Below are 22,625 nucleotides of genomic sequence, written 5' to 3' on the forward strand. Positions count from 1 at the left end.
GGCTATTATTTAAACTAGTAAATAAGACCATTAAGTTAAAGATTCATACCGTTTATATTTTTCTATGATAATTAGACATTTCATTAATTAACATAATTATTATACTTAAAATCTATAAATTCCGTTTTTAATTATAAATTGATAATAGTAATATTTTAAAGTATGTATAGGGCAGGTTTTTATTTAAGTACATCGATAACTTAAGTCAGTCTACATATTTTTTATCTTGGGAATGTCGCTAGTACCGCAGAATGGTAAATAATACTGAGTACTTATACATAAATCATTAACTAAACGCATTTCACAAAATATGTAATTATAATATAACTTATGTTATAACAATCTCATATAAATTCCTCCTAAAAATTAAATACTTATAGTCAATCGGTCTTATTCATAAAAAGTTACGGGAGACCTATAGGCCTGCTATAAGCAAATGTCAAAAAAACTTTATTCATAAACGATCAATAGCGCTAAAGAACTCTCCAACTGATTCGTAAAACCTTGATATGCTAAAGTAGGCTGGACCCTACTAGACACCTTCCGTAAACCTCCTCTTGTACAAAAACATGGCGGCCGGTCAACAGCTGTTCTGCTTTATTGACGATTTGACATTTGTTGTGAGTTATAGTGCCACAATCTTATCTGTTCCGGTGGTCAAAATGTGCAACAACGAGACGTCATTGTCAAACGTCATTTCATACTCTGTGCGTTCTTTGAGTTTTCAATTTCTGCGAAGAAGCTGACGCTACGTTATTTAATTTGTTTTGTGATTTTCTGGGTGAAATACTGCCAAAAGCGCTGTAATGTGATGCAAGAAAAGTAGTACTATATATATTGGCTTCTATGCAGGAAGAATAACGTATTCAGGCGCCTTTAATTCCGTTTGAAAAATTGGAAGAACGAGTTGCAGCGGCTACAGGTTAGTGTTGCCAAATATGACGAATAATTTTACCCATATATACTCCATGTAATTTTATGAAATATTTTCCCGAGAGGCCCGTGCCCCAGCAGTGGGGACGGGATGGGTCGTGGTACTCGTGATGAAAAGTATATAATCTTTATTTTTCTTTGGTTACAGGTGTGAGGACGTGACATGATACTTTAAATCTTAGGCAATATACCAAGAAGACAACAGAAAGAGCCCCCCCTTATCCGAACGGAGAGTAATTTGTAAAAATTGACGTTCATCAGAAAATTTTATATTTGTACGATGAATAAAAAAAATTGACTTTGACTTTGACTTTGAAGAATTTCGCGCACCTGCAGCGATTTTAGACGAAATAATGATGATTTATGACATGTCATTGTTTTCCCAACTTATCAAGAGTTGGCTGAAAGAAATTGCTTTTTAGCAATTAGCCTTTGGAAGGAGACCCTTGCCCCAGCAGTGGGGACGTGATGGGTCGAGATGATGATGATGAATTAGCCTTTGCACACTGTCTGAATTTCTTTTAATTGTATGCTTTTGTTTCTTGTTACTTTAGAAAATGTAAAATAAAGTGTTCAAAAATAATACTTAATTAATAGTTTTTTTTAAGTCTATCTCGTTATTCTCACGACCCACATGTATTACCTATACCATTGTAATCTAGATTTAATCTCCTATATCAGAAGCAGAACATAATCAGAACTAATTTTATTTCTGTTCGCCGTGGACAAATTTTCCATACAACAAATGTCGTTTGATATATTATATCCACTTTCATTTACTATCGACCCTATATTTTGATTTATCTATACTTATGAATGTATTAAATTTTGCCTATTTCTGGTTTTAAATTATAACAATAGGTAATAGCAGAAATGCATTGTCGTTTAAACCAGAAATAGGCAAAATTTAATCGATGGCATCACTGGATTCCATGACAGCGACGTCGCCACCGGAACAGATAAGATTGTGGCACTATAATATTTGCTGAAAATAAGTTGCCATGGTAACGTAAAAATTTTACTATTTTTTTTGTGGGTTTTGGCTTGGCCAACTGCGCCTTTAAGCCAACGTAAACTTTTTTAAGTGCCGCGCCGTGGCTAACATAGATAATAGAGATTGATAAATGAATGAAAGTTTTCGCTATTTTTGTTTATGGTTTCGTCGGACCGGCAACTTAATAGGGTAAATGTCAAAATGTTTGGTCTGTGAAATCTATTAGCATCACTATAGTTACTGAAGGTTTACGGAACTATTATGAATAGAGATTTTTACGAAACCTCAAATAGGCTTAATGTGTTCCGTAACTATTGAGCTCAGTAAACCTACTTTAAGGTTTTTTTTGTGAATAAGACCGAATGTTTATAACAAAACGTAATTTTGGATGCACAAAAAATTCACTTGGCTTCCGAATTGAACATTGATAAAATCATAAAGTCAATCAGTTTAATTGTTTAACTCTATAAGTCACTATTATTTCGGATACAGTCGGATTAAGCTAGTATTATTTTATATGCAGCGACTCTACATTGTCAAGGATTAAAAATACCAAGTTGAATTCATAGAGGTTCTGAATTCAACCGGATTTACAGCCTACCTATGTCTCGAAATTCGACGAAAATGAGCACGAACATAATTCCATTTCAAAATTCAAAATACCGGAAGGTGTCAAAAACTAAATTAAAAAGAAGTTACCGGTAATACATCTAATCTGTGTCGAGGCTGGCGGGGTGCGTCGGCGCGTCGGCCAGCGGCAGCGGCTTGGCCACTCCGATGCGCACCACGCCCCGTGGAGCACCCTTCAGAGCTGCCACCGCCTGCTCTAAGCTCGCATTCTCTAGGTTCTGTGGACAAAACAAATACACAATAAGTTGTAATTTTTATAGTTACGATGCAGGTAGGTAAAATGACTATTAAAAGGACATTATGCTGTAATGTTTCTACCTCTATATGGAACCCACAACATTACTAAACAGAATCTCGAAAAAATAAGACAAAAACGAAATAAGACCACCCAGGAGTAGGATGGATGTATGTAGATTGTAGAGACTACTTAGATTCATACCTGGAGTAATATTTTGTTAGTACCATAACATCCTATACACATAACTATAGTAGTAGTATAGACTGATGTAGTGGGATAGTATTTATTTAATCTAACTGTCTTATCAGTGTAATATTAGGTACTTATATTTATTCTTCATCTGTAAATAATATAGTAAGTACGTTAAGATTAAAATAGGTCAAAGTTTCATTATCAAGTTTACATTACTAGATGATAGGTATAAAATTTACAGTAAACAGATATTTCCTCTTTCAAATGCATGAAGTACCTAACTTGTAGTACCATATCTAATGTAATGTATTCAATTACATTAATAAATTAAGTGATTCAGCTTCTTATTTATTACCAAGTACATTTTGATGAATGTAAGGTAATCAACTATTGAATGAGTTACACTGGGGAAATTCCATCACCTGATGGAAAAGATAACGTTGTACCAAAATTAAAAGATACGGTCGAACACGTAGACAAGACAGATACACATCTGAAGTGATATTGCAGGCAACGCGTCATTTAAATTTAAATAAACCTACACATTTTCATAGGTTGTCTTTAAATTTGTAGGTATACAGGGTGCAGGAAGTGTATGCAATCTGGATCGGAAGTAAAAAGTACCAAGCTTCAAATATGCAAATTTTGCTGAAAAACATTTTTTTAAGAATAAAAAAACTGCATTTAACTCATTTTTTTCTCAATATTACTTAATAAAAATTTTAGGGAAATAAAAACTAAAGGAAATATATTTTTTAGGTATTGATGGTGTAAGAGCAATTAATTTGTTAGAAAAATTTCATCCCAAATAATAATATATTAGTAGAATACAAAAACATTGTTTATTTTAATTCAAATATAAAAACTTTAAAAAACTATAAATGCAGTTACGAGTTCATATACCATTTAGTACAATATTAGGCCTTAACGGCCGTTCAAAAATTGCCGTAGCGGACGGTATTTCACGTCCACATGGCGGGGTATTGGTAAAGTTTTCAACTAGCAATAATCGCACCTCGGATAAACCTCATTGGTTACGATATTGCCTCTGCGCAAAGTTAATTTCACCAAGGTTACCAAAACGCTATGTATGTATCCTAAAAACGAAACCATACCGCGATGTAGGATTCAAGTCAGACAGCGCCATCTACAAAAAATATCTGAACTAAATATGAACAACTCCGAAAAACCGTAACAACCCACACAAAAGAATTTACAATTTGTATTGTAAATTCTTTTGCACTTTTTTTATCTATCGGCATATAAACCGGTTTACTGGTTCACAAATTATGTGAACTCTCTACGAAAAAGTGTTTTCAAGCTGTAGTATTTCCACTATTTCCCTCAACTACATTTGTTTAATTTTTTTTATTATTATTTTAATTTCTTATATATTTTTTGTACTCAAATTGTATAAGTAAAATGGTCAACATATTTTTAATTACCTACCCTATTTTTAATTACCTATTTGCAATGTTTATAAAATATTTGAGGACCCGTATTATTTTAAATTCTATTTTGTTAATCATTTTTGTAAGTACTTATAATACTTATTTTTGTACTACCTAGCAATAATTGCGTGTTGGCCGTAGTTGTTGAGCATAATTGTTATTAATAAATAATTTTTTTTTATTTTTATATATAAGTACTTTTATTTTTGTATGTTATTTTGAACTTTAAAGGTTGTGAACTTTAAATTGTTTTATAACCGGAAAAGACGTTACATAATTGGGCTCAATTTTGATTTAAGTCCTTTGCCTTAGTCACCAAACGTGTCCCTGTGCGGCACTGACATGTACCAATGAGTTCTTTGAATTTAAGTATAATGTGTACCATCGCTCCTACGATGAAGGAAAATATCATGAGGAAACCGGCCTATCTAGATTTAGCACATCTCGATATGTGAACCTACCAACCTGTAGTGGACCAGCGTGGGGGAAATGGTCCAAGCTAAGGAAGGCAGTTTAGACCTTATATGCACAAATGTTCCATTCGAGAGAGCCAGGTCCAGGTACTTACACCCCCAAAGAGAATTAAAAAAAATATGCATTGTAAGGTTTAGATTTTTTTAAATATGTACTTATATATTTTTTAATAAATAAAAAAAAACAGTAGCTAGAACAAATTAGTATGTAGTACTTGATTTTTGCATTAAGAAGGCATTTGACAGGATACATTAGATAACAATTTCAACAACACTTTTGTATTAAAAAAATATTTTAATATTTTCTTAAAAATAACACATTAAAAAATGGGGCTAAATCACGAAATGGTTTTTGAATACAATCATATTTTTTTAAGGTTATTTTTTTAACTCCCAATACCACAAAAAAGGTTCATATGCCAAACACTCTGTATATTACCTACTAGTTTTGCACTTCGTTTCGATTTATTTTAAACTCATTTATGTTACTTTCCAGCTAATCAACTTGCAAAAAAAGGAAATTATAATCGTTCACTCGCAACGCAACGTGAAACAAAAAAGTGAGCTACCAACAATACTGAAACTTTAATTTAAAAAATAGAAGTGTAGTTGCTAGGTTTTGCAATAGATGTCGCTGGTGTGCTTGCATCTACATCGCGGTATGGTTGTGTTGAAGCAGTGTAATAGTATCTGGGTGCATACATTACACTGCATCTCTTTCTCAACTCTAATGAAATACGAAACGATTTTTGTAATGCCTTTTAATACTTTTTAACGGGCATAATATAAAAAAAAACTGTATACAGGGTTATTGGTAAGTAGACCTGATCCTTTCAGGAGGTGATAGAGGACGACATTTCCAGTCGATTGAGCCCTATAATGCATTATCCGAAACTTAACCATTTCTAAGATATTTAATATTTAAGCTTTTTTTCATTTTTTTGCCAAAATTTTATGTTTAAAACCGAAAATAAAAAAAACTAGCCATATTTCAATAAAGTTTTTCGTTGTTTTGCAGAAGTAACGCCTTAATAAACTAATTAAAATAATCAAAACGGCATTATTTGACTTAAATTAGACACAAAGCCTCAAAATACTTAAACATTTAAAAAAAAATATTCAGAACATAAAAACAAATGAGTTAAATTAAAAAAGAATGTCATATGACAATTTTTTGTGCACTTTAGCTAAATAACATGGTTAACTTATAAGCTTTCAAATAAGATATTTCAATATCAAATCGTTTTAGGTATCACCAAGATATGGCCAAAACAACCAGAGAAGGCGGAGAAAACTTAATAGGGGATTCCATACTAAAGTCAACAGGACTGAAAACAATCACACTTTTTACCTTTAAATTAGGCCAAACTTGTTCGTTTTTCTATTGAATTTTGTCCGCCTGTGCTGATTGTTTTGGCCATATCTTGGTGATACCTTAATTGATTTGATATTGAAATATCTTATTTGAAAGCTTATAAGTTGACCATGTTTTTAAGTTAAAGTGCACAAAAAAATGTCATATGAAATTCTTTTTTAATTTAACTTATTTGTTTTTACATTCTCAATATTTTTTAAAAATGATTAACTATTATGAGGTATTGTGTATAATTTAAGTCAAATAATGCAAATTTGATCATTTTAATTAGTTTATTAAGGTGTTACTTCTGCAAAACAATCAAAAACATTATTGAAATATGGATATTTTTTTTTATTTTTGGTTTTAAACATAAAATTTTGGCAAAAAAAATAAAAAAACTTAAATATAAAAAATCTTAGAAATGGTTAAGTTTCGGATAATGCATTATAGGGTTCCATCGTCTGGAAATGCCTTCCTCTATCACCTCCTGAAAGGATCAGGTCTACTTACCAATAACCCTGTATAATGTAAAGTAATATAAACAAATAGATTGCATAGGTCTACTCTTGAAAGTTGACTCGAGCTTGAGTACTTTCAACTAAACTCATATCAAATAGAGTAGAGTATAGTTTTAAATATATTTGAAACTTTTAAAAACTGTATTCAGTTTATTTTTTAAAATTTTAAAAATAAAGAAGTAGGGGAAAAGGGGTAGTAACTGGCCACTTAAGCACCTTGGCCACTTTACGTGTGTGCTCCATCTAAATGCATGATCCGATTTAGGTGATTTATATATCTAATGATTCACTAGATCCTGTTGATTGTTTTTTTGATCAATTTAATAATCAATAAGAACTATTTATTTAAATATCTTTATTTAAATGAAAAGTATCACTTTTGTGTAGTAACTGGCCATAAATTTTAGTAACTGGCCCTCTTATCTTGCAGTAACTGGCCACCTAATATAATTAACTAAAATGACAATTTTTAACCTTATAACTACTGCAAACATTATAAAAAACCTATTACAATTAATGTGTTATGACGTAGTTAATGTGCTAACACTTAATAATGAAAAATATCTAATATTTCTTAACAAATAAACAGTTCATCATCATCATCACGTCCCCACCTGCTGGGGCACGGGTTTCCTTCCAATGAAGGAAGGATTTTCTAACAAAATTTAATATAAAAACAAAAATACTTCTACAATTCAATACTCCTTCAATGTAATTAGTGTAACAACGTCACAATTCACATATTATTATGACAAAAAATAAGTTTCTTATCTATAAATCATCACAAATCTTTATTAACAATCATATTGAATTATTTCAAGTTTATATTAAGTCAAATCCTTAAATATTAGCTTCTTCTTGAACAAATTTTAAGATTGTATAAAATACAACTTGCTACATACAACGCACGGACACTGAGAGAGGACGAGAAGATTATGTAACACGAGGTAGAGCTAGGCAAAAAAATAAGGACATCTTAGGGCTATCGGAGAGCGGTAGTAGCTCAGTCGGGTAAGCGCCCGCTTCTCACGCCAGAGATGCGGATTCGAATCCCGGTGCTGACATGTACCAATTAGTTCTTTTAACTTAAGTACAATGTAAACCATCACTCTTACGGTGAAGGAAAACATCGTGAGGAAACCTGCATGTCTAGATATGTGAACCCACCAACCCGCAGTGGAATGCCAGCATGGTGGGAAATGGTCCAAGCTAAGAAAGACAGTTTAGACCTTGGGGTTATGCACAAAGGTTCCATTCGAGAGAGCCAGGTGCAGGAACTGACACCCCCACACAGAATATAATAGAATAGGGCTATCGGAAATCCTTAGAGAGGGACACGATGACCCTGAATTCTGGCCACATGCTCTACCATCGGGAGGGTAACCAACTGTCCCAAGGTGGCGTAGGATTTCTTGTCAACAAGATCCTTGTCAACAAGTTAGTGGAGATCAGTAGTGTGTCGAATCGGGTAGCGTACCTTGTACTTAAACTAACGGAGAGGGATTCCTTGAAGGTAGTACAGGTATATGCACCAACCTCGACACACTCTGACACAGAAGTCGAAGCAGTATAGTTACGAAGATATCTCTAGGGCTATCAAGTGTACTGCTAAGACCCAATACACCATTGTGATGGGGGACTTCAACGCCAAAGTGGGAGTACAAGAATGCAAAGAATTGAGGGTAGGACCCCCATGGCTTTAGTAGCAGAAATCGGAGAGGGCAAATTCTTGTTGACTTCCTCGAATGAGACAGACCAGAATGGGCTGTACTTGATGAATTCTTTCTATGAGAAACATCCCCGGAGGAAGTGAACATGGTCAAGCCCCGATGGTGTAGGACGAAAAATGAAATCGACTTCATTATGACTGACAAGCGGCACATATCCAGAGATGCCTCAGTGATTTACACAATATGATTTATACATTTTAGATCACCGACTTCTTGGAGGCACTCTGAATATCAACTTCAAGCCGGAGAGAAGACTGATGAAGCAGGTCCTTCGTCCCACGCTACACCAAATTGAAGTTGGCATGGCAACTCCAGCTTCCAAAGAGAACAACAGAGCCGATTCGAATCGCTGCTAACCACTACGGATATTGACGAGGATACAGTCCAAATGAAAGAGGCTGAAGGATGAAGGCTGTTTGTGGGCTGGGCTACCATTATCCTGAAGAGATTTTAGCATATATCCTGAAACATAAAATAGTTCTCAGTAACTGGCCATGTAGTAACTGGCCACTAGAATACCTATGCCAGTTACTACTAAATATTGAACGATTTTTACAAAATTTTTACCACAGAAAATGCTATTTAAAACCAAGGTAATAAGCTTTATTTTAAGTTAATTTACTTGCAAGTAGCAAATTGGGGTAACTGGCATAGGGGGCCAGTTACTAAAAATACTATAAAACAGGAACCAGTAACTGGCCAAGTCGAAAAATGCAATAAAAAATCAAATCAAGGATTAAATCTGTACAAATTATAATTGCTTATCTCAAAATCTATCGTTGTCACTATTTAAAGTCACTCACAGAAGCTGGGGACAAAAAATATCGCCTCTCGAAATAATGTCTTCGCTTAACGTTTTCTTAGCGCACAACCATTTTAACAGACGCACTGTCGCCGACTGTCAGAAAATTGCGGGTATTTTGAAGACCAATCCTTCAAGCGGAGTGAGTGTGAACTAAAATGAACGACAACTTACTAGTGGTTAGTGTCAAGCTGTAACAGATGGCGTGCTGTCATCGTATTTCTTATTTTAGGCGAATAAAAAGCTGTGTGGCCAGTTATTGGGGGTGGCCAATTTCACCACTGTTTACCCTACCTAATTAACTTTAGTCATATTAAGGATTAAGGTACTTCCCCTCTATGACGCATTCGTTTCTTTCAACCTGTATATGAGTTTTAGAACTAAAAAAATACATCGTACTCGTATAGGTCAGAGGTCGGCAGAAGTTATAATTTATTAGTTCTTTCCTCTTTGACCACGAAAGGTTTATTTTAAAAGCCACATAATATTAGCATTATTAACCGATTTCAATAAATATTAAAATATGACAAGTAAAAAAAGTATAAACAAACTATTAATTATAGAATAGAATAGATATTTTATGTTATTTTTATCGACGGCGAAACCGTACTTCAAAAGAAAAATACACTACTTACATAAAAATTACTTTAAAATAGTATCATCGTCACGATCATCATAGAATTTTAGAGTTTTAATTTTATTTACAGTCCAACAACTATAAACTATAAAGTCATGACAATAAACAGTGCTATTTTGCTTCCTGTAGCGCTACTCCTCCCTCACTAGATAGGTAGATCACAGTATAATAGATGTAACAATAAACGAACATAACGATAGGGTGTCGGTGCAAAAGAAACAGCTCTACAAATAAGACCTCACTTTCCAAGGCGCATTTGCACGTATTTAACTATTTTATTGTACCTATGTGATACTTTATCTAGCTCGTGTATTGTTCATGCACGCACCTGGTCGTTGACGAACAGCAGGCGGTCGCCGGGGATGAGCCTGGCGTCCTGCTGCGCCACGCCGCCCGGCACCAGCTCCTGCTACTCCATCTAGCTCGTGTATTGTTCGTACCTGGTCGTTGACGAACAGCAGGCGGTCGCCGGGGATGAGCCTGGCGTCCTGCTGCGCCACGCCGCCCGGCACCAGCTCCTGCTACTCCATCTAGCTCGTGTATTGTTCGTGCACGCACCTGGTCGTTGACGAACAGCAGGCGGTCGCCGGGGATGAGCCTGGCGTCCTGCTGCGCCACGCCGCCCGGCACCAGCGAGCGGATCACCACCAGCGTGTGCGCCGGCCGCAGCGGGTCTTGGTAGTCGAGGATCGAGAAGCCGAGCCCGCGCTCGCCTTTCACCAGCTCTGAGGGTTGGAGACGATTAAACTATTATTAATATGTACTAAATAGAATTAGTTTCTTAAATGCTATACCAAATTTATATGAGTGTGTATGATCAAGAGCGTCAGCAAACAGACATCCACCAATAACCGCAATTTAGATGAGCCATAAGCGATTATCCCCTTGATAGGTATTTTCGTCCGCGCGCTGATCTTATCCGCGTGCGGGTGATAGAATGCTTCGAACCATACGCGTGCTACCCGCATGATAGAAAAATCACGTACGAAATGATACGGTGCGGGCGGTTTGCACGGACATGCAGTATGGTATTTCCCAACAGAAATGTAGCTTCGAGACCAGACATTGTTAACAATGATTCTCACCAATAACCTGCGGCTCCTCGGCCCACATGGCGAGCCCGGTGAGCGGCTCCAGGCTGCGCGAGCGCGCCTTGCCCCTCGAGCCCGCGCCCGCTAGACTACCGTCCGACAGTGTGTCAGCTCAACAACAACAGTACTGACCGATGACCTGCGGCTCCTCGGCCCACATGGCGAGCCCGGTGAGCGGCTCCAGGCTGCGCGAGCGCGCCTTGCCGCCGGAGCCCAGCGCGCCGCCCTCGTCGGCTCCTGCACCCGCTAGACTGCCGTCGGATTTAGCCTGGAAGAAGATAAAGTATTATTTTATGGGTGGTTATTAATATGCCCCCTTTGGGTTCCATCATTCAGTCACCGCCGCTTTAAGTACGCAGACCTCAAGCAGTATGGATGAACATATAGTATAACAAAACGCAAACGCACAGCCGGTAAGAATCCACTGCAGGAAAATGAGTCTCCTTAAAACTGGAGGGTCATTTCCATAACGGATACACACTTGGCAGAGAGATTGGATATACCACACACCAAAAACACGTAACATCCAAGACCCGAGAAAAATATCTGTTTTTTTTTACAAATATCTGCCCTCTAACTTTGATAAGGGCACTTTTATTCACGTCAACCACCTAATCTGTTTCGAAACTACGTCACCACAGACACATGTCGTAGGCATCTGGTTGAATCTCCTTTTTGGTTGAATCGCTAGCGTGTTCATTGGATGGCGCTTGGAGATTTAACCAGATGCCTGCGACACACACATCACCACACTTATTTAAACCACCCTCGTTCCTCGCCACTTAGCCCACGAACCTTTACAAGCGTGTTAGCCGGGGGTGCACACTGCTGAAGACAGTTCCTTGAGTATGGCCACTTATTATGTGCCCCCTCATTTCTATATAATCCTCTAACCTTGACGAGCGTGTTGGCGGGCGGCGCCAGCTGCGGCGGCGGCGGGCGCGGGCGCGCGCACACCATGCACACCTCCGACGACAGCTCCTTCAGGATCGACACCACTTCCAGGTGACTCATATCCTCACATCACCCACCACCTCCAAGTGATTCACATACATACATCACCACACTTAATACACTCACGAGCAATGAAAATGTTCCAGTGACATGACAATTGCACCAAATTACTACTAAACGGAAAGGACTAGCTTAAGGACGCTGTCTGCTATGTTTATGTACATTTAACAGTGCATCAGAATATTAGTATTACTAACTAAGAGGGTAAATAATTTAATCAAATTCTAAATTAATTGTTTTAAAAAATTAGAGTCTTTTGGTGTCGACATTAAGTTTTGTAACTGGAACTTTATCATTGCTTGTTGGTGTAATATCTACCCTACAATTTCTAATAACTTAATAGACGTACCTTGACGAGCGTGTTGGCGGGCGGCGCCAGCTGCGGCGGCGGCGGGCGCGGGCGCGCGCACACCATGCACACCTCTGAAGACAGCTCCTTCAGGATCGACACCACTTCCAGGTGGTTCATGCCGAGCAGCCGGTGACCGTTCACCTCTGGAATTTGAGGGTAGAGCGTGTTTGTATAACTTAAATTAATAAATAGTCAATGCAGCTTCCGTATTTTTGGGTAGGCGGTGTTTGTATAAATTAAATTAATAGGTAAATAGTCAATACAGCTACCGTATTCCTGTGTGAGTGGGTGTTTGTATAAAATAAATGAGTAAATAGTCAATTCAGTTACCGTAATCCTGTCAACTCATTTAATTTTAAGTAAGTAATAATGTTATGGGGAATTTTAGTATAGTTAATTAAGTTATGGTGAATTTTAGTTAATTTAAAAGAAATCCCAGTTTTCCATTAGCAATTCACTACGAATTTTTACTTTCGTTTGGAAACGCTAATGTGTTGGAATGAGTAACTTTGCACTCTGTAGCTGGTATAAGTATACGGGTATATTATTATGAGATCATTGACAAATTTGGCATGCACCACAGGCAGTATTCCTGATGGAAACCAGATCTAAGCCAAAGCTCCAGCACCTGCATTGTGGACCTTGTCTACTAAGTAACAGGGTCTATAACTAGGTGGTACAGTACCTAGCAGCTCGTCCCCCGGGCGGTGCACGGCGGCGCGCCCCACCGGCCCTTCAGGCAGTACCGAGCGCACGTAGTGATGCGGACGAACCTAAAAATGGAAAGTTATTGTTTACATCACTATTGAGATATATAGGGTGGCATTTGATCATTGAATTTATCGTGAATCTATATCATTCAAAATTTCAGTATCGGACAAACATAGAAAGCTCGACGTCAGTACATGCAACTGTAGTCTACAGTGTGCAGAAAAAGTCATATTGTATAGTAGGCCGAAAGGGGATAACGCAAGCGCTCCTGAATCGACATTTGTGTTACGAATTTTCTACTTTCTGCCTTTATTGGTCAATACTCAATACGAATGGACAACATTTCATTTTCTTTACCCTATATTTTTATTAGCTATTCGGAAAATTTATAGAAAAATAGAGGACCCGTATTTTTTTATTTTGTATATACATTAATTTTTGCATGTTATTTTTAACTTTAAAGTTAATTATTTTAAAACCGGAAGTATCGTCACATATTAGGTTCAATTTTTAATTTTGTCTATTGCCTAAGTCTCGAAAAAAAACATAAATGACACTGACAAGTGACATTTAAACTTTGTTTACATGCCAACCAATAAATGGGTCATTTTCAAATGACATTGATGATACAAAGTACTTATCATGTAAAAAAATAACCAGAAGCATTTTTCAGAAGCATTTTTTCAGCTGTGTAGGCGGTGGCATGCTCTGGGACATATTATATAGAGGTCATCTCTTAATACGTACTAACCATTATATATAATAAATAAACAAATAGTCAGAAAGTGTCAGAACAGAATTTATGAAAATGACCCAAATAAACAAAAACTTCACGATAAAACGTCAACGTCAATCAAAAATGAAAGTGACAGTTACTTTGTTTTTAAATCTATAGGCTTTGATCATCAAAATGCATCGCACCTGATGCATGACGTCATCAGCACTTTTTTACTATTTCATGATTTTCTCGAAAATGATACATCCAAAAAATACAAAAACATTTTTTTTGTGGCCTTTAGAGCTAAATCTCGAAATGGTTTTCGATTTATAGCAGCTTTAGTTTTTTGAAATGTTGTCCATTGTCACTATTGGTTGTCATCATATTTTAATTTGACTCTTTGTCAACTTCTACTTAGAATGATGTACAGGTACCTATATATGCTTTAAAGATTCCAATCTAAATATAGGTAAAAACACTGACCTCTCGTCCGCCTTCGACGTCGACAGTGCCCTCTAGCGAGATCCCAAGCCCGCCGCCGCCGCGAACCACTATGCCCACCACGATCTCCACGTCATCACCTGCAAACAATTTACGGACTCGATGGTAAGAAAAAGAGAAAATAATATAACTCAAAGTTATGCTACATTCAATATTCGTGGTCTTCTTCATAATTTCATAACCAGCAATTTGACAAGGATTAGGCAGATTAGTTGTCAATCACTAAGGAAACAATAGGCACCTTTGTGCTCCTGTTGATACTGTGGTAGTGTAAGCATTAGCATTAGGCACGTAGTACAGATAAACACTCTGCACCATTATTTTTTCCTGGTTATCGGTTACACACTCAATAGAGCTTCATTTCCTTCTACACAATCAACAACAATGTCTTACCCAAGATAGCTTGCCATTTCTTCTTAATAGCGTCTTTTTGCTCCTGCGTGCGTGGCATCTCGAACGGGGGGTGTACTCTGGTCGGGCGAGCGACATCCGTCGCGCGGGAGTTAGCCCCCGAACGACTCTCTTCTTCTTCTATGCTTACTGGCTCTGTACTGGAATGGGATAAAGGAAAGTTGTTAGGCTAAGTTTATAATTATGTATTACATACATACACGCTCACGCCTGTCTCCCAGAGGGGTAGGCAGAGATTACAGATTTCCACTGGGCACGATTCTGACACACCTCTTTCGCTTCTTCCACATTCATACATCTGCGCATACATGCTCGTCGGTTACGGGTACTCTTAAATTGGCCCTTTTTCAGTATGTCGCCAATCTGGTCGACATACGTCCGTCTAGGGCGACCCCTCCCGACTCTTCCACTCACTTTCGCTCTATATATTTCCTTTGTCACTCTTTCATCATTCATTCTTTCCACATGTCCAAACCACCGAAGCATTCCTTTCTCAACTCTTGTCACTACATCTTCTTTCAGACCACACTTTTCTCTTATATAACTATTTCTTAACCTGTCATTCAGAGTCACACCTAACATACTTCGCAGAGAGCGCATCTCTACCGCATTTAATCTACTTTCATGCTTCTTCTGCCATACCCAACTTTCACTGCCATACATCAATGTCGGCACCAACACGGCATTGTGAATAGCCAGCCGTGCCTGTTTTGACACGACCTGACTCGCCACAATGGAGTGAAGGGCCCCATTCACTCTATTTCCAGCATTCACTCTTCGCTCTATATCCTTATCACATCTTCCATCCCTACTAAATTATGTATTATTACCTATAATTCAATAAATAAATAAAATGATAAGCTGGCCGCCATGCTAATATCCAGTGCGTGCTGGCTTTCTAAACGTTTTGTATAAACACATGTATAAGCTTAGCCTGCGCTGGCTTACGCCGGGGTAAATAAAGTACGCCCGTATTTCTAAGGTCCAGGCTAAGGCCAGTATTAGCTTGGCCTTAGAATGGCTCCTTCCTAACATTTACTTACCTTATATTCAATTATATTCTTCCTTCATGCCTTTCGCATCAATATATCGATTCATTGGTCTAAGCTAAAATTTACCATCTTGGACACACCAGCGTGTCCCTAAATCCCCTGTTGGTAAGTAGCGGTAATAACACTCACATATTAGTAGTAACAACGGGTCCCTGCTCGGGCGCGTTGTCGGGGCGGTGCATGTGCAGGAAGGGGTTGGGCGGCGCGGGCGCGGGGGGGGCCGCCTCCGTCGCCGCTATCGCTTGTTGCAGCTGCTCTTACGCCTTCTTACTCATAGAGTGATGGAGACAAACACTACAAACGCAGATATAGGCCTTATACTCGATTGGAGCCTCTTCAAGTGACGTTCAATACGCTACTACGTAATACGCTAATACTTTCACTACGGTAAGAAACTCAATACCGTTGTGAAAGTATTAGCGAGCTAGAACAGCGTCAGCCGCCGTCTGTTTAGGGTGCGCTGGACGTATGTAAAGCATATTTGATACGTCAATCGAAGAGGCTGCTATCGATCGACTTCTAGACACACCGTGTCGCTAAAGCGCTCGAGCGGTAATGTAAAGGTATAACATAACAAACAAACTCACATGTTAGTGGTAACAACGGGTCCCTGCTCAGGCGCGTTGTCGGGGCGGTGCATGTGCAGGAAGGGGTTGGGCGGCGCGTCGCCGCTATCGCTTGTTGGAGCTGCTCTTACGCCTTGTTAGTCATAGAGTGATGGAGACAAACACTACAAACGCAGATATAGGCCCTATACTCGATTGGAGCCTCTTCAAGTGACGTACAATACGCTTCTATGTTATACGCTAATACTTTCACTACGGTAAGAAACCCAATACCGTAGTGAAAGTATTACCGAGCTAGAATAGCGTCAGCCGCCGACTGCCCAGGGAAACAGCGGATTGTATACAACATACAGTATAGTTTATACGTCACTTGAAGAGGCTCCTATCGATCCCGCTTTAACAGCTCTAGACACACCGTGTCACTAAATCCCCTAGTGGTAACAGCACTCACATGTTAGTAGTTACAACGGGTCCCTGCTCGGGCGCGTTGTCGGGGCGGTGCATGTGCAGGAAGGGGTTGGGCGGCGCGGGCGCGGGGGGGGCCGCCTCCGTCGCCGCTATCGCTTGTTGGAGTTGCTCGTATTTAGGGCCGCGGAGGTATCTGTAAGTGATAGTGGTTGGTGTGAATAAATGCATGAAAAAGACATGTTGCCGCTTCGGTTCAATTCAAAATATTATATATTTTGTCAGCAAGTTGCTCTGCTCAGAACGGCTACATTGTTCACTAGTTAGTCTTTCCTGCCAGTGAAATCCCGTCTACAGCCAGGATGCGGTGCCAATTTGACACGTTGCCGCTCTTATCTTTCTAGATCCAGCGTCCCCACGTTGCCGTTCTTCTTTCCCTCTAGTAAGACACCATCAACGCCTACAATGCTATCAGATCCCATCATCGGTACCAACATGCCATTTAATGCGCTTTTTCTTTACCACTCTAGTTCCATTTTTACTATGTTGTCGTTCTTCCCTCTCCAACTCCAGCTTCACCACGTTGCCGCTCTGCTTCAGCGCATCTACAGCTCTCTGGTTAGACTTCCCCGCCAACGAGACCCCGTCCACGGCCACGATGCGGTCATGACCACATCATAGACACAGAGTTGACACGTGGCCGCTCTTACCTCTCCAACTCCAGCGTGACCACGTTGCCGCTCTGCTTCAGCGCATCTACAGCTCTCTGGTTGGACTTCCCCGCCAATGAGACCCCGTCAACAGCCACGATGCGGTCATTGACCCGCACGGCGCCGCTCAGGGCGGCCGCACTGCCCGCTGTCACTGACTTGACGAATATGCCAGATAGCTCTTCTTTCTCACAGACGTAGCCTGAAATGTTGACAGTAAGAAGTGGGTTATTCTATTTGAATCTGTGGTTCACTCGAATGGACTCTTTATTTCTAAATAAATCCTCCTTCCTGAGCTTGGACAACTGCGCGTTAGTGGATTTGCCGGCCTCGTCACAATGTGTTGTATTTATTTAACCACATCAACATCCTATGAATTATACATAACACATAAATATTATGTGAACACAACTCAACATATATAATATATAGGTGCCAATATACCTGCAATAGTAATCCCCAGTCCATTTTCATCTTTCTTCAGTTGCACCGTGAATCTGTCAACCTCAGGTGACTCCGCATCTGAGAAATCGAAAGTACAGCTTTTAATATCTCATACTTTACTTGCATAACTAAATAAGGCTTGATAAAGCTTATAGTAGTCTCATTATGTATATCGATGGCAATGAATATTTTAACTTATACCGTTCCTCAATTCTATTGATAGTGTTAAGTGGATTACCTAAATAAATAAAATAAATATTTGCTTCAAAGCTGCATAGAGAAGAGAATCTGGGCTTTTAGGGCTGTGTCTGTCTTACCTGCCCCATGCTGCCCAGGTAAACAATCTTTGTGTGTATTTTTATTTGAATTTATTTAAAAACCAGGTTTAATAATGTCCAATGTTGTTTACTTTTTTAATAATAGGTATTTTGATTAAAAAGACACACAAATATTGTTTACCTTCTGTACCAAGTAAGTACAAATGGATTAAGTATAGTTACCACTATCCACCGGCGTGGTGAGCGAGTCGTCGAAGTGGAACCGCTGGTTGTTTGCCAGCGGCGGCGTGGGCTGCGTGTTGAACACCTGCTCGCACCCCGCTTCTAGCAGGTAGCGGTCCAGCGCCTCGGGGTCTGATAGCAGTCTGGAAGGAAATAGTTAAGAGATCAGTTAAATAGTGCGCAGGTATTTCGAGAACTTTGTGAATGTAATTGGGCAAGGACTGAGGGAGGCAGCGGCCAGCATACGGAAATACCTTTCCAAAGCAGCAACTTGGATGAGTATGGAACCAATGCGCTGAAGATTTTTTTACCCTTGGAGGTGTGGAGTGAAGAGCAGCAGGAATGTAATAAAACCGCATTCGCTATGCGTCTTTTGCGGCCCGAATTCTCTGTTGTATGCATGTACTCCAAACCCATCAACAATGGAATCACCTGGAATGTTCTAGTAAGTTCTAATGAGTCGCACGACTCGTACGTGAGCATGTTCTAGTAACGCTACACTAGCTCGCTTGTCACCTGGCGGGCACGATGGGCGCGGCGGCGGGTTCGACAGCAGGCTCACCGTCACCAGTACCCGTATCATGAAAATTCGAGCTAACGAATAGAATCGAATGCGAGTGCGACTATTGTCAACTTGACAGCACTTTCGAACACTTTTTACCTTTCGAATGAGTTTCGAAAAGAATGACCACAGAGTACATAATATTATTCTGACAATGACCTATGGAATGATAGCTGTCAAACTTTCGCAAATCTGTACACCGCAATACACCGCCATTTTGTTGTTGAAAGGTTGACAGCACTTTCGAATAGACTATCGAATAGAATGTGCTGCGTTTTTTCCGAATAGCTCTACTGGAATGTTCTAGTAACGCTACACTAGCTCGCTAGTTAGACGGCTGAATGGTGTAGTGGTTAGTGACCCTGTCTGCTATGCCGAAGGTCCCAGGTTCGATTCCCGGCTGGGGCAGATATTTGTTTAAAGACAGATATTTGATATTTATATTTAGTATGTATCTATGTACGAGTATGTACTTGTGTAGATATATCAGCTGTCCGACACCCATAACACAGGTTCTACCCAGCTTGGGGTCGGATGGCCGTGTGTGTATCCCCACATATTTATTTAGTCACCTGGCGGGCACGATGGGCGCGGGCGCGGCGTGCGCGGCGGCGGGGTCCACGGCGCGCGCCACCACGAGCCGCACGCGCGTGCCCGATGCGCGCAGCACGCCCGCCACCCGCTCCGACCCCATCGACAGCAGGCTCACCTGGAATACAATGTTTCATTATTTGTAATAGATAGATAGACACTAGACGGCCGAATGGCGTAGTGGTTAGTGACCTGACTACTGAGCCGATGGTCCCGGGTTCGATTCCCGGCTGGGGCAGATATTTGTTTAAACACAGATATTTGTTCTCGGGTCTTGGATGTGCCCCTAAAATGGCAATAGGCCCGCCCCCTATTACATTGGGACTAACATAACACTCTGGCGAAAAGTGGGTGCAGCAATGCACCTCTGCCTACCCCGCAAGGGAGTACATTAGTACAAGGCATGAGTGCGTGTGTGTATGTTTTAGATAGACACTTTATTTGTACACCAACAAAGAATAATAAAATTAACAAATTGCAACTTAATTAGGGTACAAAAGGCGGTCTTATCACTAAAAGCTATGTCATTGGTGTTATTCGTATTTTACGTTTTGGACATCAAATCTGTAGGTACATCAGAGGTAGACAGTAATAAGTCCACTTTTTAGGAGTCTTTTTTTACGCTTGTGTGATAGACCTCATTCACGCGATCTCAATAAAGTAAATTCTAAGGTTCTCTTAAATAGTTGACTTATTACTGTTCACCTCTCAGGTACAGAAATATGCATATAAGAAGCTGCAGTTTTTACTTTAGGAAGACATAGGAATTATCTCTACATGTTTTATACAAAAGATAAACTTCGAATTATGATTCTGATGTAATTTAAAATCTCACATCTCCAATCTGCAAAATGTGATCTCCAGATCGTAGGCGGCCGTCGCGGTCGGCTACTCCTCCTGCCAGAATAGTCTTCACTATCACTCCGCTTGTCCTTGCACCAATAATGCCTGGAAATAACAACATCATACTCAATCATTAACCGAAAGTGACTCATGGCTGTAGTGATTTATGTTGTAAGAATTCTAAAAGATAAGAATTGATTGTAAGCAAAACAAAGCATTTAATCTATGTCCTGTGACTAAAATATACTTTACAAAACACTCAGGTTTTTACAGAAGGAGGCCTGATTTGACAGCTTACCAAATCCAAGCCCTGTGCCATCATTGACCAAATTGATGATTTCCACCTGAGCCCAGTCACCCACTACTATGTTGTGTGATGCTGATGCCAAGGAGTCTTCAGTCCTTGATGACAAGTCCAGGATGCCACGGTTCTGAAATCGTATTATAGTATTTTAATTCATATTATTATGTATTTATTCTAATTCTGGAAAATATACTGGGTCTTCCTGAGAATATTAGCAATGATGGCTGTAAGGAGTCTCCAGACAGTACCATTTTATTTATTTATTGTATAGCTTTTTTCACTGGTTACGTATGTTATGTATGAATGTCATGTAATACCTGTTGCGGTGACAAGCTAGAGTCAACAGAGCCAGAGTCCAGTCCGAGGATCCTCTCATTGTCGGAGCCGAAGTCCAGGCTGTGCGGCGGGGACACCTGCGGCACGCGCTGCTCCTCCTCCCCCTCGTGGCCACCATACAAGTTGCGGGACTGCAGGGCTAGTTCACCTGGAAATAATAAGCAAATTGTGTATTGCTTGCTGAGGGTGGTGAGTTTATTTGTTTCAGCTTAAGCTACCTCTAGCAGAGAACTGATTAAGAAAGGAAAGCTCTTTAAAATAATCTTTAATAGGGCATGAGAACAACAGAATTTTAATTAGTTTTTGCCCTTACATCAATGGGTAAGTTTCAAATCAAAGACAAATCCATATTCCCATACCTTACATGTCTGTTTATTGAAAAGTTTACCTGCTGGTGTAATATCAAAGTCTCCGGGAAGAATTGAAGGGTGATGTGCAACTTGGGTGGCGAGCATTCCCACTGAATCATGTAATGTGGCAATGCTCCTCAGAATGGGGCTGTCCAACAAGTTTATCAACATGTTCAGATCTTCATTAGTAGCAGCCTGAAATATTAATAAAGTATATTCATTCATTCATGTTGAATTTATGCAATAGACTTGAACCTTTATTCACAAAAGCCTCACTTGTGTTACTTTTACCATACATGATTTCTGATATCAGTAAACACTCTGTAAAGCGTTAGAAGACATATTTAATATCTGTATAGAGTGTCTAGGGTTTATAACTGTCATGAGAGGAGTAGGTAGTCAGTCAGAATTGATGCAGTTGCTGACTGTCCAGGATGTGCCCAATGGCCTTATATAAATTACATTTGATACACCCACTTGGGGAGCACTCCAGTATAAACACAGTTTTTTATACATAAATCAAATTTTCCACCCCATTATTTCATTACAGCCTTCGGATTTGTCAAGATAACTTTGTAATCAAAACTGTGTTGTTTACTTACTTTTAACTTAGGATCATTACTTTGATCCACAGCAGCTTTAACACTCTCCAGTTGTTGTAAAGCTTTGGAGATGTTTAACGCAAGATGAGTATCATGCATTCTAGAAAAAATAGATAGTAATTACAGGGACATTGGAAAAAGAGGAACGTAAAACATGTTTTTTTAGTTAAATCAAAACATTCAAGCACTTTTTAACACAATATACTTACTTTAGATGAATAAGGGCTTTACTTGTATTTATGAACACACAAATATTCACTTGAATTAAATATTAAGCAGATTAGGTACCTGTGAGAAACAGAAATCTAATAAATAACAACAATACAATATACAATACGAATAAAATTTAAAATGACAGATTGATTGTAGAATTTGTAGATTATGTAGATTATGAATGACACTGACAGAACTGTGACGTATTCATTCAGCCATCCTTTTATTATTATCTGTGGTCTTTCCATAGACACTGTCCAAATAAACTGCGGAAATCCTTGATAAGTCTGCATTCTTCTATCTTTTATAAAGCTGCGTACAGACCGGGCCAACGAACGGCCAACGAAGGTTATTTATCGTTCGCTAGCGTTGGCCTCCGTATGCTCGTTGGTGT

General features: G+C 39.2%; 1 protein-coding gene and 1 non-coding gene across 4 annotated transcripts; both read right to left on the minus strand.

The window, feature by feature from the left end:
- Positions 1-2,313: 2,313 nt before the first annotated feature.
- Positions 2,314-22,388, minus strand: LOC105385695 (patj homolog). 3 transcript variants are annotated; one of them, XM_048632708.1, is made up of 19 exons: positions 22,228-22,388; positions 22,019-22,118; positions 21,455-21,611; positions 21,048-21,214; positions 20,725-20,857; positions 20,419-20,531; positions 19,565-19,701; positions 18,431-18,573; positions 17,931-18,008; positions 17,487-17,688; positions 16,823-16,972; positions 14,736-14,893; positions 14,325-14,422; positions 13,098-13,185; positions 12,525-12,555; positions 11,941-12,055; positions 11,179-11,314; positions 10,514-10,680; positions 2,314-2,775 (listed from the first exon to the last, which is right to left on the minus strand). In XM_048632708.1, exons 2-19 carry the CDS (start codon positions 22,115-22,117, stop codon positions 2,638-2,640), a joined length of 2,310 nt encoding a protein of 769 aa, XP_048488665.1. In that variant the 5' UTR covers position 22,118; positions 22,228-22,388; the 3' UTR covers positions 2,314-2,637. The 3 variants fall into 3 exon arrangements, with proteins under 3 accessions (XP_048488665.1, XP_048488670.1, XP_048488663.1); XM_048632713.1 differs by lacking the exon at positions 11,941-12,055 and having other exon boundaries at positions 2,315-2,775; positions 12,410-12,555; positions 22,307-22,348; XM_048632706.1 differs by lacking the exon at positions 11,941-12,055 and having other exon boundaries at positions 2,316-2,775; positions 12,410-12,555.
- On the minus strand, positions 3,909-4,047 carry LOC119692456. Its single transcript, XR_005254246.1, has one exon. It is a non-coding gene; the product is annotated as a U4 spliceosomal RNA (small nuclear RNA).
- Positions 22,389-22,625: the final 237 nt, after the last annotated feature.

The sequence above is a fragment of the Plutella xylostella genome, chromosome 5 (assembly GCF_932276165.1).
Source record: "Plutella xylostella chromosome 5, ilPluXylo3.1, whole genome shotgun sequence".
NCBI classification, from domain to species: domain Eukaryota; kingdom Metazoa; phylum Arthropoda; class Insecta; order Lepidoptera; family Plutellidae; genus Plutella; species Plutella xylostella.

Coding starts and splice junctions, on each gene's coding strand:
- LOC105385695 (XM_048632708.1), bottom strand. CDS start 22,117: ATGCATGATACTCATCTTGCGTTAAACATCTCCAAAGCTTTACAACAA. Junction 14,423..14,735: donor GAAATGGCAAGCTATCTTGG/GTAAGACATTGT, acceptor AATTGTTTGCAG/GTGATGACGTGGAGATCGTG. Junction 13,186..14,324: donor ACGTCGAAGGCGGACGAGAG/GTCAGTGTTTTT, acceptor TTCCATTTTTAG/GTTCGTCCGCATCACTACGT.